This window comes from Mus pahari, chromosome 1 (genome assembly GCF_900095145.1).
Source record: "Mus pahari chromosome 1, PAHARI_EIJ_v1.1, whole genome shotgun sequence".
In the NCBI taxonomy this organism is placed as follows: Eukaryota; Metazoa; Chordata; class Mammalia; order Rodentia; family Muridae; genus Mus; species Mus pahari.
Window position 1 is genome coordinate 170,362,686 of NC_034590.1, and position 15,487 is coordinate 170,378,172.

General features: G+C 37.5%; 2 protein-coding genes across 2 annotated transcripts in view; one reads left to right on the forward strand and one right to left on the reverse strand.

The window, feature by feature from the left end:
* Positions 1-3,878, forward strand: part of Slc18a2 (solute carrier family 18 member A2) — a 37,037-nt gene extending 33,159 nt beyond the window's left edge. The window contains exon 16 of the mRNA XM_021215738.2: positions 343-3,878. Within this exon, the coding sequence (XP_021071397.1) occupies positions 343-447 (105 nt within the window). The 3' untranslated portion in view covers positions 448-3,878. The remainder of the gene's footprint in view (positions 1-342) is intronic.
* Pdzd8 (PDZ domain containing 8) overlaps positions 3,680-15,487 on the reverse strand; it is a 54,553-nt gene continuing 42,745 nt past the window's right edge. The window contains exons 4-5 of the mRNA XM_021215726.1: positions 11,697-11,859; positions 3,680-8,217 (exon numbers count right to left, since the gene is read on the reverse strand). Coding sequence (XP_021071385.1) covers positions 6,017-8,217; positions 11,697-11,859 — 2,364 coding nt within the window. The 3' untranslated portion in view covers positions 3,680-6,016. The remainder of the gene's footprint in view (positions 8,218-11,696; positions 11,860-15,487) is intronic.

Below are 15,487 nucleotides of genomic sequence, written 5' to 3' on the forward strand. Positions count from 1 at the left end.
GGCAGTCTATAAAGTGGAAATTGGATGTAATGAGGTCCACAGCTTCTTCCTGTACAAAACTCTGTTTAACTTTTCTAAAACCTAACCTACCTTTGAATCACAAAACTCAACTTCTATCTCCAACAGGTACAATGAAAACATTCTAGATGTTTTACTTCTTGCCTATTACCTGAAACTTTCCACTGCATGGAGAATGACAGACCTTCAAGGTCAAGACATGGCGATTGCTTTGAATGACTGTTTATTATACAGCTTCCAGAATAGTAATCCTTAACAGCAGTTGGTTAAAACCACCTTATCTTTATAAAACAAGAAGTTAATGTGCTTGCATTTTGCTTCCAGGCTATCCTCATGGACCACAACTGCCCCATTAAGACAAAGATGTACACTCAGAATAATGTCCAGTCATATCCCATCGGTGATGATGAAGAATCTGAGAGTGACTGAGCCCCTCTACCGTTGCCAAATGTCTAACTGTGTACAAGTGTCTCCAGTGAGATGACTCATGCAGAGCTGTCTTAGTCACACCATCCATTGCTGGCAAAGAGTAAAACAACCAAAGGTGATACTTTCTTTTCCATGGTTATGATTGACTGCCAACAGCCTTATAAAGAAAAAGCAACTTTTCTAGGGGTTTGTATAAATAGTGTTGAAAACTTTATTTTATGTATTTGATTTTATTAATATTATACAATATATTTTGACGAAATAGGTATACTGTAAATGTATAAATATTTGAATCCAAATTAAATATAATTTTTTTAACTTACATTCATCAACACTTGGACAAAAACTTTTTTTTTCTGAATACTGGTAATGAGTGTTTAAAGCACGCATTATCTGAGATTCTACAACAAAAAACTAGCAGTCTGAGAAACAGAATCGTGTAAGACAGTGCATTGTGTACCAACACTGAATGTGTTGTTATTTTACTTGAAATTAATACCAACGTTAAAAGCTAGTCATCTTAAATACAAAGGACAAGAAACTTTATCAGCCATCTTTCAGACTTATTCATAAACCTTTGCTGGCATTAGTTTTCTGTTATAACTACCCACCTGGAAGGGTGGTTGTAAATGGTTTTCTGTGTCATACCATTGGCAGCAGTCATTAAAGCCAACAAGGGGTAAAAAGTGAATTTCTGAAAGCAGAGGAAAGACCCCAAACGCTGCTTTCTTTTATATATATATTTGATGGCCTTACTGGGTGAAAATAAAACTGTACTTTAAACAGTCAAGGTTAAATATGTTAGGGTTTATCAAATCCAGTTCATGTTCTGGAACAGGAAAAAAGGCTATCAAGCTGTTAAATGTGAAAAAATCGTATCTCTCACCTGCTTGCAGGTCATCCAAGTGTTTTTCTAGAGATGTTAATTTTGAGTTGCTGTTATTTTTTTTTAGACTCCTAAAAGTTGTTTATATCAACGTAGAAATGAATTTCAAGCAAAGATGAAGGAATAAAATTGTTCATGGCGAACATGATTATGTTAAGAAAGATAATAGAGTGATCAGGACACCTTCCCTTTCTGAAGCAGGAAAAATAAAATCTACAAATGTGTATGTGTTACTGTATCATCTTGTGTGCTGGGTAGAATAATTTTTCTAAGCATGACAACACTGATATATCTTTTCGGTGTGCCAGTTAATACTGTTAGTGAACTCTATCTATAATTGCTTTATATGAGATTACAATCTTCCAGAATGCAAACACAGTATAGAATTTGTCTCAAATAGTATCAATTCTGCAGTTCTGTCAAAAAACTGTTTAAAAAAAAACTGTCAGTTTTGTTAAGCTTGTTTGTGTGACCTTAGACCTTGAGAACTTAGGGATGACAACCCCTCAAACCTTATTGGCTATCCACATTCTTCAGAAAAGTGGCAATTATTTCTTTTGTTTTATGAAGCTTTCTGTGGGACCCTGGTGATGTGAAGTCTGATGTGTTTGGGGGACAATTGGGTTCCTACTCATAAACCATTGGACAGTCATGGGTCTGCAACTCTGAAAGATGGCTGCTCTTACATGGCTAAAAGGGCAGGGCTTAACCTTCTCCAGGATGCCTTGTGGTGTGATGTGAGAGAGGCCTTGTAGTTATCCTTACCCACAATACCATATACAATAACTGATTCCTGTCATTTCTGCTTTTGAGGCTTCAGTTTCAGTAAAAACAATCAGCAAAGGCATGCTTGTTACTGCTCTCCAAAGAAAAGATAAAAGAAAAATTGCAGAACTATTTGGAGAGGAAAGGATAAGTTGTTTATGAGGGGAAAAGAAAGACATTTATATGATTAATCTCCTGGGTACACAAGAAAATAAAATTAAAAAAGACTGTGCATGTACCAGAACAAAGAACTTACAGCTCTCTGAAGATTTTTTTATTTTTTATTTTTAAAGTAGAGGTGGCTTTTGTTTGTACTTGGTAATTCAGACACAAAAATCTTAGTGAGGTAGTAATGAATACTCAACTTCCTTTTGACTGCTAAGTGTATCTGTGCTGGTTGCACTTTAGTTAGATTACTTAATAAATTATCTTCTTGAACACTGTGCCGTGCCTGCCTGTATTCTTTTATAAACCATTTCATCAACATTGTTGCCGGGATAAAATACATAGACACTGATTTGGCTGTAAGTATTTAATTAAAAAGCATTCTCTGTGTTTGCAGGCATCAGGCAAGTCACTCCAGGCTAGGGTAAACCATCCTCTTTGGCTTCCCACTGCTTCCTTTAAATGAAATATAGACTTGTTATACTCTATCAGTGTGGAAAAACAGTAAGTTGCCCTGGACTTTAACTCAAATGAATTGTTCTAATTGCTGTGAACAGGTAACTGTCTGATGAAGAGAATGGTAATACCTAGCCATATGACAGAACAGGCTCTGAAAGATCTAGAAATAAGGATCATTTTGAATGTGAAATACATGGTGGTTTCCAGGATTAGAGAGGCCTGGTTTACTTAAGGAACATTAAGGGATCAGAAAGAATGAAGGTAAACCCCCTTTCCACCCTTGTTTGCCTTTTGAGGGGAGGGAAAGGAAAGCCGTCACTTCAATTTAAATATTAAAGTAATACTTTTTTTTTTAATTGAAGCGATTTCAAAACTTTAGGGGACTTAAGATTTTAAACTTCACTGTCTTACTTATTAGAACCAAATATGTTTAAAATGTCTTTGTAGTTTTTTTTGTTTGTTTGTTTGTTTTGTTTTTAAGGTAGACTTTACTCTCAAAGTTTTAGGCTGTTCTTAAAATGAGAAAATACCTTACACAGTAAGTTCTAGTGTTACTGAACGAAGTCTGGTGCTAAGAAATACAGTAAAACTTGGCATGGTAGTGCATGCCTTTAACCCCAGCACTCCAGAGGAAAGGCAGACAGATCTCCACTGAGTCAGAAGCCAAAGAGACTGTCTCAAAAGATCAACACGATAAATAAAAAAGAAATATAACATGATTGCAAAATAATACTAAAATGTTATTCATTTTGTCTATCCCAGCCATTCAACTTCAAAACAATGAAGAGAGTACACTTCAAATAGTTTAATTTTCTTCTTTTTTGAGACAGGTCTACATATTTGTTTAGTAAAAGTGGATCGTTAGCTTGTCTGCATGGCCAGATTATACCAGGTAATAATGCCAGAGAACCAATCACCTGTTTTTAGATGTCATCAAATGAAGATATTCTTATTTTTCGTGGTAGTCTTTATTATTATTTTAGCTATTGATAACATAGCATGGCAGCAAGATTACATGAGTAATGTAATATAATACAATCTCTTAAATTGAAGCCTTATCCCTTACTAGGCTTGAGGGTATTTGGAGCTCCCAACTGTGATGCCTCTACTGTCTCTCCCAATAGAAAAATATTGCACTACATTAAAGGTATATTTTACAAACATGATTAGCAGCACTGTTGAGCTTTCCATGATTGTGGTTCTACAGACATAAATTCTTTAAAGCATGAGTAGATTCTTAAAACTAAAGCTTTGCATTATTTCTACAGCTCTTTCAAATGCATCAGTGCAGGAGCATGCTTGGGCACCACTAAAACTTCCATAGTTTGATCCATCAACACACCAGCCAGTTACAGCCACACCACCTTCAGGGTAGCAATGGCAAGTTATTGTTTACAAGATGAAACGTGGCTATACATTGGGCAGATTGTTTCAAGTGTAAAATGGGGAACACTTTAGCTTCTGGGATTTATTGTGGATAGTCCCTGTATTGTGGTGTTCTTTTAAACTGTGAGCATGCTTAAATAAACAGTAAAAGAGAGGGGGTGAGGTTACACAGATGTAGCCTTGCTATATACCTGACAAAGGTAGGTCTGTGCCCCAGTATTTCACTTAATAATGTGAGAGTTAGCTATTATGACTGGAATAACTTTTCTATACTCAGAAATGTTTTCTCATGTAAGTAATACCTCTTATTTTTACAGCATTTACTGCTCAGAGTGCCTTTGGAGTTATGCTCCTGTCCTCCTCACAGCAGTCCTGTGAGCAAGTGTAAGGACCTTTGGAGCTGGGGAAGCTGCAGCACCCTCTTTAACCTGCCTGTGGCTATGCAGCTCACTAAAGAGCTTGACCACAAACCCCTGTTGGGAGTTTGGGCTACAGACTGGGCAAGTCTTTTTACTGTTATACTAGGCATTTTTCTGCAGCCAAAGAGCTATTCCATATGTTTTTAAATTTAGTTGGTTTATGTGTTATCATAGTAGTTACCTGTAAAGGGGGAAAACATTTTTCTATTCTATAGGTATAACAAGCTTAGACTTTTAAGATATATCAATAGGGGTTAAGTTAGTATATTTCTCTCAGTTGTTCATTACCAGCATCCACTAGATGGGCCCAATAGCATAGAAGGCCTTCATTTTTAGTGAACTATGCATACTGTCTATTTTTAGTTTTCTTTACAATGAATAAAGATGGTCTGAACTACTAAAGTATTCAGAATGACCGACATTCCTTTAAGGCCACAAGACACCAGATGATGTAGTAAACATAGTCTGTATAATTGCTCTCCACATCATACAAACAAAGCCAGTTATCAATACAGTCATTTTCAGAATAAGTCCTGTGAGGTTTTAAATGTCCTTGCACATGCTTTATTTCCTATGGGAGAACCAAAGACGAAAAGTCATCATGTGTCCATAACTTCCACTTAACAGGAAAGCATCAACATTTGAAAGATATTTTAAAATCCTACTGGTTATTTTCTTCAGTAATGAAATCTTATTATCCTGTCTACAAAATTCTTGGCCAACTGGACTTTTCATTTATTCTCTATTCAATGCAACCTCTTCTAGTTAATCACTGTAATTTTACTACACTTCAACTGCATAAAAGCTTTAAAAATATCGCTGAAGCATAAGAAGCAAGCAATATATGTAAAAAAAAATTAAACTATATAAGCATAACAGATTTAAAGTTGTAGGGTCTGCTTTCATTTACATTTGGCAACAACAACAAAAGCAAAATAAAATTAAACAAAAATCCCCCAAGCCCCATATAACAAAAACATCAAGGAAGTACAGCTGAGAACCCACAAAACGTAGAAGGAAGAAGATTCAAACCTGTTCCCTCAATGATTATTGTTGTCAATTTAGGCATGCAACAAATTTGCTGTTATAACCATGATGAAAATGAAAGAAAATATTTCAGGAATCTGGACAGGATCTTATTTAACACTAACTAAAAAACCAGGAGAAAAGAAAAAAAAAAGGCAGTGAGACATCACATATATACAAACACAAGTTGGCTTACATAATTAGAAAAGGTTAAAAATAAATTAATAAAACCCAATTCCCAGTATAAATCCAAAAAAGCCAAAGCTATAAGCACAACCCGAAACAACCAATTTGATGAGCTGGTCATGTTTCTGCTGGAAACTACCTTTTCTTTCTCATACAAGCAAGTAACTATAGAAGCAGGCCAAAGTGTACCATGAGAGAACCGAACATGGCTGTACCCATGGCACTTCAGATACATCTTGTCCCCCCAATCCATGTGAAAGTTGAAATAGCTTGTTGATTACACCGACTCAGATGGGCCGAACAAGTCATCGGAGATGCTGCTAAATGGCTGAGAGTCTATCAACTGGCTTATCTCACTATCGAGGTCTTCTTCTGTATCATCTGCATACTTGTTCATCTTTTTTGAATGCTGGTCTAAAGACAGATTTTCTAAAGTTTCAATATCTTCAATGCCCGCTCTGTAGTGGATCATCAGAAGTGTCAGAGCTTGTAGTCTTTCTCCTGATTTAGCTAAAGCAGCAGAAAGAACTGATTTTTTCCTTGTATCACTTGTTTCCTTTTCTTCTCTAACAAGGGAATTATTATGTTCCAGCTCCTGATCAATTTCATTCTGTAGCTTATCCAACATGAACTCCAGCTTCTGGATCCTCTCTTCTGTCGGCAAGCCTCTGTACAGATCACGACCAATTTCTTTAACTGCAATGAAAACACTGTCATCCAGCCCTCCTTCCTTTCTCATTAACTTTATTCCTGCACTATTTCCTCGTTTGGAAGGACTGTTTGGACCACAGACTTCTGTGTCACTGCCTTCATTGTCTGACGTATTGGGTGTGTGTTTTGGTGAAGGTTCTACAAGATCTGTTCCTGGTTCAGCAAGGCGAGTTTTAGAGACTTGACGCAAATTTAGTAAACGAGAGCTAGTATTAATGATGTGCCTTGTCAACCCTGTTGTTTTATTGACTGATTTGTTAGCTTCCATCTCAACACGAGGAGGAAGGCCCAAGAGTGGGTCCTGTCCTTCCAGCCTGAGGTTCTTCAGGGTCCGGTCTATTCGCCTCTCAGTTGCTCCACAAAGAGGTGTCTCAGCTAGACACTTTTCCTGACATTTTTTATGACAGACATAAGCACAGAACATACACTGGGAAGCAGCTTTTGTCCAAACTTTTTTCTTACAGTAATCACACCAAGTTGGGTTTTGGAACTGAGTGTCTTGGAAACTATGTTTATTTTCTGACAAACTTATCTGTCCCACAAAATGCTCTTCTTTAGGGAGTGTAGAAACCTCCTCAACCAAATGGAGTTCTTTTTCTTTCTCTACATTAGGAACTATGTGGTGATCTGGTTCTCCTTCCTTCAAATATTTGAAATGAATAGTAATGTCACCAAAACAAAATTTGTCATTAAAGCCCTTTTGCATACTCAGGTTACGTAGTGCAGTTCTAGTGACCATGGCCTTAGGTGTAGGGGGTTCCAGTCTGAACTTTGAAAGGTATTCCATGTTTGATGTAGCTAGGCATCCTAAAGCCACTTCCTCAAGTTTTAAACTAACATGCCCCAAACAGATGAGACCTCCTAACTTGAAAGGATCCCTGCACCACAGTGCGATGTTCAGATACCTGTGGCAGGCTTCTATGTCAAACACACAGGATGCTCTGGTTCTTGACCACTTTCCCACCTTATTACGATATAGAACCTCTGAGGATTCCCACATCTGATGGTCATCTGAAGAGTCTTTAGTAGGAGCAGAACTTTCTGAAGGAAGATCTTTCACTACTTCCTGCTTTGCTGAAGGCTGCTTACCCGCTGCCACATCTTCTCCTTGATCCACACTCTTCACTTGCTTCTCAGCAGGTTTATCTGCAGGAAGAGGAGGGAGCAGCACCTTGTCTGACTTTTCTGGGGCTTCTGGGTCTGCCTGAGCTGAGGCGTCAGTGGGAGGCAGAGGCACTCTCCCCTGTGGTCGAGGGGGCACAGGTGGTTTGAAAGTGGGTCCTTGGGGTTTGGACACTTGTGCTGCTTCTGTGGCCTCTGAAGTTTTTAGAGTTGATGGTTTATTTCCTTCTTTGGATGGAAGTTTTTGTGGTGGTGGATGGATTCCTGAAATTAATTTACGATTTAAAACTGGGGATATAGCGCCAAGGGGTTTAACAGAAAGTGTTGTTGGAGTACGTTTGGGACTGTGACTCAACGGCTGTGTCTCCTCTTTCAACTCCGTTTGTACTCTGACATCACTCGCCAAGTCTTCAAATTCAGAATCTAGGTCTCTATTTTCAGTATCCACTTGCAACCCAGCAGCTTCCTCTTCGTAACCTGGCTGGCAGGAGCTTGACAAAAAGTTTTCTTCCAACTGGCCCAGACTGTCTTGCAGCATCGCCCCTTGGTTGCTCTGACCAACAGGCCTCTGGTAGTACACAAGCACTCTGTCCCCAGCCTGCTTGATGAGCTTTAGTACTTGCAGTGTCGATGTGATTTTCACACCTGGTTTAAGATTCAAAGGGGGAAGCATGTAAACTATAGCAATAAACTCGGCCACTGTTATCTCATGATTATTTCATAAGAAGAAGAGCAATAGGAAGCTTCAAAAGTGACTTTATTTAAATTTCAAATTAATCAGCATGTGGTACTCTGGAAATACTGTTATCTTTGTGATACAAAACCCTGAGCAGCTTCTAATTTCTAATGGCTTCCCATTCCCTCTTGACATAAACAACCTCATGTCCAGCTGAACTGTGGAAGTGAGCAGAGTGAGACCTATTTAAACAGGTTTACTAATGGATAGACCTCACTCTGAATGATGGAAAGCTGACATTTTACTGAAGGAAGTTCTCAAATAAGTCCAGGGCTGGCAAGCAAATGATTTAAATTTAGACACCAATGTCAGACCCTTTCACAGATCCTGTTTAGTAGCCATAAATGATCAACCGTTTTAAGAATGAAAAGTATAAGAGGTAAGTTGCTTTAAAGTTACAAGTTGATTACAATATGCATTGTCTTGTCCTGACTATAAATCAACTTGCTACCTCTTATAATGCAGCCCTGGAGACTGCTGACTCCCCTGTTCCCACAGGTGTCAATCCCAACTCAGAGTTCTGTTCCTTTGGTCTTTGATGTTCTGATCTTCCTCCTAGCCCCTGGTCTTTAACTTAAGTCACAAGTACCTTTAACTATCTCATCAGACCTTTGCAGCTTGGATACCCACGTGGTCACATTTTCCAGTTTCAGCTCAAAACATCAGTGGAATTCTGAGTTTCTTCACAGGGCTTTTCCTGACTCATGTAGCTTAATAATAATAACTTCTACTACTTCTGTCTAAGAATACTACGTCCCAGAAGCACTGTAGCATGTCATATGCACAGATGAAGCATCATCTACTGAGCTCTAGTACAAAGACAAAGCCTCCCCACAATCCCACCCCTTTTATTTGTGCTTTGGGAAATATGCCCTCATCTCAGGTGCTCTGGTGGTGGTCACTATACCAGCATTTGCTGGAATCTGGATTTTTCTTTCAGATTATTTCAAACATGCTCAGAGATTTAGAAAACAGTAAAATTAATTCTATTATTGAAACTGAATATATTTTGCCAATTTCCTTTCTACTACTACTACCAATCTCTTATTACTAAAACTTTTGTAAATCCAAATGAACTACAACTATAATTTATTTAAGAAATACCTATGAACATTGAGCAAAGTTTATTACAAGAAATGAGTTACTAAAAATATATCATAGGACTTGAATTTGTGTCCCACAGTTGGAACAAGGGATATATTTATATATATAGGAGGAGGGGCACTAGGAAACAAAGTTTTCTGTGGTGCTGAGAAGACAGCTTCGCCTGTTAGGAGCACTGCTTCTCTTTCAGAGGATGGGATTCTACTCCTAGCACCCACATAGTGGCTCATGTACCTCCTGTCCCAGGAAAGGTTACTTCTGGCTTCTGTAGACACTGCATGCATGCATGTGGTACATGCACACTCATGGAAATAAAACATGCATACTCATTAAATAATTAAAAGTTTTTCTATTATATTTGAAACTTGTGTACAATATCTGAATTTTTAACCAATAAAACTTGTTAATACTTTTATGAACATTGGATATCTTGAAAAGGTTAACTTTTGCTTTTTTCTCTGTAAACAGTTGTATGATTTGGACCTTTATTTATGTTGGGTAATAGGTATTTGCTACTTGTGTAATTGAAAACAGAACTTAAAAGGCATATTTTGGACTGAGCGTGGAGTCCACATTTGAGGGGTTGGAGAAGGGACTGAAGGAGCAGAGGGAGTTTGCAGCCCCCTGAGGGGAGCAACAGTGTTAACCAGACAGACCCCCAGAGCTCCCAGGGACTGGACCACCAACCAAAGAGTACACAAGTACACATGGAGGGACCCAGGGCTCCGGCCACATATATGGCAGAGGATGGCCTTGTTGGACATCACTGGGAGGAGAGGCACTTACGTCTGAGGGTGTTCGATGCCCCAGTGTAGGGAATGAATGCCAGTGGGGGAAGACGGGAGTGGGTCGGTGGAGGAGCACCTTCATAGAGGTAGGAAGAGGGGGGATGGGATTGGGGGTTTCTAAAGGGGAGACCTAAAAAGGGTAAAACATGTGAAATGTAAACAAAGAAAATATCCAATAAAAAATAACCTATAGATAAGACCAAAACAGGTTATGCACTAATGCAAAACCATTGATACTGAACCATTGTTTTGGGTGAGGGAGAAAAACTTTTTATATTTCTATAGAGAGGTATGTGATGCATGAGGTTTACTTTAAGTCCTCTTCTGTCCATGAACCAGGAAAACTAGCATGACCTGGGGAGCTTGTTAGAAATGCAGGATCTTGTCCGGTGGTGTGGTCTACAGAGTGTGTTCTGGGGACAGCTAGGGCTACACAGAGACATCCTACCTTGATGAAACCAAAAAACAAACAAATAAATAAAGCGAACTCTTAGACTTCACCCCAGTTTTTCTGAATCAGAATGACTTTTGAGCATTTTTGCAGGTGACTATGGAATAAATGGTCCTGTGTATACCACAATCAGAGATTTCCACATGAAAATGCTAATTTAACTCCAAGTGCTTAACTAAATCATTTTCATTATCTTAATGTCAAAATGGATTTGAATCAAAAGCAGAGTCTAACATACTGAGTGATAACTCTTTTTTGCTTTATCTTATTGTCTTAGCTGTAAAAGAACACATAATAGTCTTCTGAAAAGATTAAGATAAATTATAGCCATTTTTATGTGTTCAAAGCCTACACCAGGTGGGCCAGGTACTATGAAGTATGAAAAGGGCTTGGATTACTTCTGTGCTGTTGTGTACAGTTGAGTCCTGCTATTTTATATATATACACTCAAAGCAGATAACTCAGTTTTATTTTTATTATTTACAACAATCTAGCTGACAGGAAGGTATGCAGTATTTACCATAGAGATTTGGGTTGGATTCTGAATAATAGCACCCTGACAAACCACAGGCCTTTCACATAACATGGAGTCTCAGAATAGGGTTAGGTGTATCCTCCCTCTCAGGCAAGGAATATTCATTTCTCTCCTGTTCAATTCTAGTACTACAACATGATGAGAGTAGTGCTAATATTAGCACATCTAGGGTCATGTGGTAATGGACATACAGGAAGACATTATTATCTGGCTCTTAATTTTGTAGTTAATAATACATAGAAGAGAAGGTGGGAAGGGAAAGGAAATTAGAAAATTCTAGTGAAGTGAATTAAAGATGAAATATGTTTAAACATCAGGACTAAACTGGCTCTTGTTTTTTACAAGCATGCTAAGGCCTCTTTTGCAATTTTCTTTATAATAAAGATTTTTCCATTATAAAACTAACAGATGCTTGTTTCAAAAATAGGGAGATGAGAGAAAAAAACTCTCCAGCCAATTTTGTAGTTTCTCTGTACACGTAAGTTATACTATACAGTGTGTAATTCTTACCTCCAATAGCAATGAGCCGATCTCCCCGTTGAAGATCTGCCAACGCAGCAGGTGAGTTTGGGGCCACAGTTTCAATTATGACATGCCCAGCATACCCATCAGTTGACTGAACAAGACGAAGTGTAAGTCCAACACTTTGTAAATTCCCTTTTATTAATTCAACCTTTGATAAAGGATTAAAAAGAAAGAAAACATTGAGACAACAGTAATCCAGATAAGAGTATCACAGTCAGTCATGACTTTTACATCATTGTGACTATAATTACAGATAAATGACAGATTAAGACATTACTAACAAATATAAATATACTTTCAGATTATGATGACTTAAATGTAGTCATAAAAAAACAACCAAAAAAGGAGGTCTGCCTATGCTCCCATGTATGGCCTTATACCCACATGCATGCAGGCAACACCAACTGGACCACTTGTGTTCTTACAAGGAAGAGAAACAGGAGATAATAATGGAATAACGGGAGGAACATGTTCTGGGGGCAGTCTGGCTGAGGAGCTATTGGCTGCTGGGGAAAGAGAGAGTTACTTTTCTCTGGGTGTGTGGCCATCATTGATAGTCTGCCCATATTCCATGGGATAGCCCCATACCCACACATTCATATAAGCACTGATTGTGCTCAGTGGGTTATTAAAAATTAGAAAAGATGACATGAAATTGGAAGAGAGGATTGTTGAGGAGGGTCTGGGGAAAATTGGAGGAGGAAGTGGGGAGAGAATGTGATCAAAACACATGGTACAAGTATAAAATTCTCAAAGAATAAAAGTCTATCATAAAGAAGAGAACATGAAGATGTGAGAGATAAGGGAGTATGAAGGTCACTGGTCCTGGGGGAAGTGGGAGGGAGGGTCAAAACATACACATCAAATATAAAAATATATACATACGTGTATGAAACTGCCGAACAATAAACAAAAATATTCTAAAAACATGAAACACAGTTTATTCAATGTTTTTAAAGGGATCATACCTACAGTAGAAATTCTTGGATTTAAAGAAACAAAAATCAAAAGAAAAATACTTCTAATCATACTATCTAGAACTACTGTTAGAATTTACATTTTCTTATACTTTATTACAAAATTATAAATTGAGGGGGCTGAAAGATGATTCAGTAAGAGCACTAACTGCTCTTCCAAAGGTCCTGAGTACAGTTTCCACCAAATACATGGTGGTTCACAACCATCTGTAATGGGATCTGATGCCCTCTTCTGGTGTGTCTGAAAACAGCTACAGTGTAGTCACATACATACACAATAAAATCTTTTTAAAAATTAAGAATTGAGTCAGAATTTGCATTTGTTTTTGTTTTAATATAAAATTGAGATGCATCAAAGCTGAAACATGGTAAATATAATCATATATTGTGAATGGAGTCTTGATTGTTGCTTTTCTCAAATTCAGCAGGAATAATCCATGTCATTAGATGGGCTTTGGAACTTTATTTTATTTAATGTGTATGAGTACACTGTAGGTATCCTCTGCACCATGTAGTTTCTGGGATCAAACCTGGGTTGTCAGGTTTTAGTCACAAACCCATCTTGTCAGCCTTACTTTTAGAAATCTTGACCTTTCAATTATAATCCAGAGCTTGGAGATAAATATTTAATATACTAATGATAACTGTCTGGTTCCTGATATCCAGAAATAAATTACTCATGGAGGTTTCAAAGACGTGTCGTTATAGTTTAACCTATTTACAAATTTTTATGTTTTTGTCTCAATGATAGTGATAATCTGTCTCCTCTCCTCTGGCCTCCCTTTAGAGTCTCGTTCTCTGTCTCTCTGTCTCTGTCACACACACACACACACACACACACACACACACACACACACACACACACCATGCTAACATGCCATGGTGCTTAAATCTGTATAGGATCAAGAATGAATTCTAAGTTCTCTCACATGAATTCTACAGGTAAATATTTTCCTTACGGCAGTGATGCTTACCTATTTAGCAGTTAACTTCTAACAGGAGAAAACCCACCAAAATTTGATTATTCTCCCAAGCCCCAACAGTTATGACATATTGAAAAAAAAAGTTTTTGAAGGACACTTGTTAGTTGGAATACTTTTGTACTCAGTGGGGTTTGACTGGCTCTACATATTAGTTTTACTAAACTTTTTTTTCTTCCTTCCTTTCTTTTTGGCAGGGTCTCACTATATAGCCCTGGTATGTAAACCACTTTGGTTTACTCACTATGTAAACCAAGCTGACCTCAAACTTACAGAGATCTACCTGCTTCTGCTTCCAGTGCTGGGATTAAATGTATATGCTGCTACATTTGGTTTGTAGGATTTATTTATAAAGAGAATACATTAGTTCTTATTTGTTACAACCAAAAAAGTGCCTGGAGCAGAATATTTATGAAGAAAATAGGTTTACTTAGATGTTTTGGGGGTTCACTGATATGGCACAGGTCAGCCCTCCTAAGGATCTCATAATAAATAGCCTTGCTTACTACAGTGGTAACAGTATAAGAGAAAGCACACAGTATTGCAGGAAGCCAGAGTGACACAGCTGGGCTCCTCATAATGGTCTTCAGAAAGCTATAGGGGTCCTATGAAAGCTGCTTTAACTTTTCTGAGAATAGCTCTGTGACTCAAGGACTTCCCTCAAGGCTCCACTGGCTTAAAGGTTCTATCATCTTCTATACTGCCAAACTGGGACACGTTTCTAACATTAACCTTTAGGAGAAACAAATCATATCCAAGTCACAGAGAAGAGACCACTATCATAGGACACTGGGTTGTTGACATGATTAAATGAAACTGGGTATAAATGTCAAACATAAATCAGGCACCTCCATAATCTTTCCTCAGAAAGACTTTCTTTTGGATGAAAAACAAGGCCTCTCAAAACAGAACATTAGCTTGGCTATCAGATAACTTAGTTTCTAAAGTAACTAAATGGTAAATTAGGACTGCATCTTTAAGTTACAGAGACAACAAAGGCGTAGAAATATAAAAATTTCATTATATAAATACAAATGACCTACGATATCTAAGTAATAAAAAATGGTTTTCTGCTTAGATTCAAAAGTATGTTAAAATAATTCCATCTGAAAAAAAATCAATATACTTATCTTTTCTTTAAATTTGATTAAAGCCTTTGTTAATGCTTTGATCTATTCTAGTGCAATAAAAAGGTAAGAAAAGTAGGCAAAGGCTGGGGTTGTTATGGAAACAATAACACAGACTACTCACATCCTTTTAAATTCTGGTTAAAGAAAAACAGCTCTTAATCAGAGTCACCAAATTAACCTTCACCTTTACATAGTAACAATATACTTCTGCAAAGTGATTCATATATTATAAAGTCTGTGAGGGAATCTTAGGGAAAGATATTTTTAAATATACTTTTCTAAAAATAACCTTTTATCTTGAAATAATTTCAGTAATAACAGAAGAAGAGTTGCAATTTTTTCCTACTTATCCTGAGCCATATTTCCTGACTAGAGTTTCAGCATATTTACTTTTCTCTTGCATTTTTTTTCCTGAATCATCTGAAAATAAGACACAGACATGATACACCTTTTTACTAGCTACCTAAGTATTCCCTAACAAGGACATTCTCTCNAATAAACCATCCTCCTTATAATAGTAAACCTGCTTATCTGCTTATGTTAAGAGTAACCACTTGGCTTTCTTATCTTTTGTTTGTTTATTTGTTTTGCTTATTTTTTTGAGAGTAGGTTTCTCTATTTAACCCTAGCTTGTCCTGGAACTTACTTTGTATACCAGGCTATCTTTGAACTCAGACATCTACCTGGCT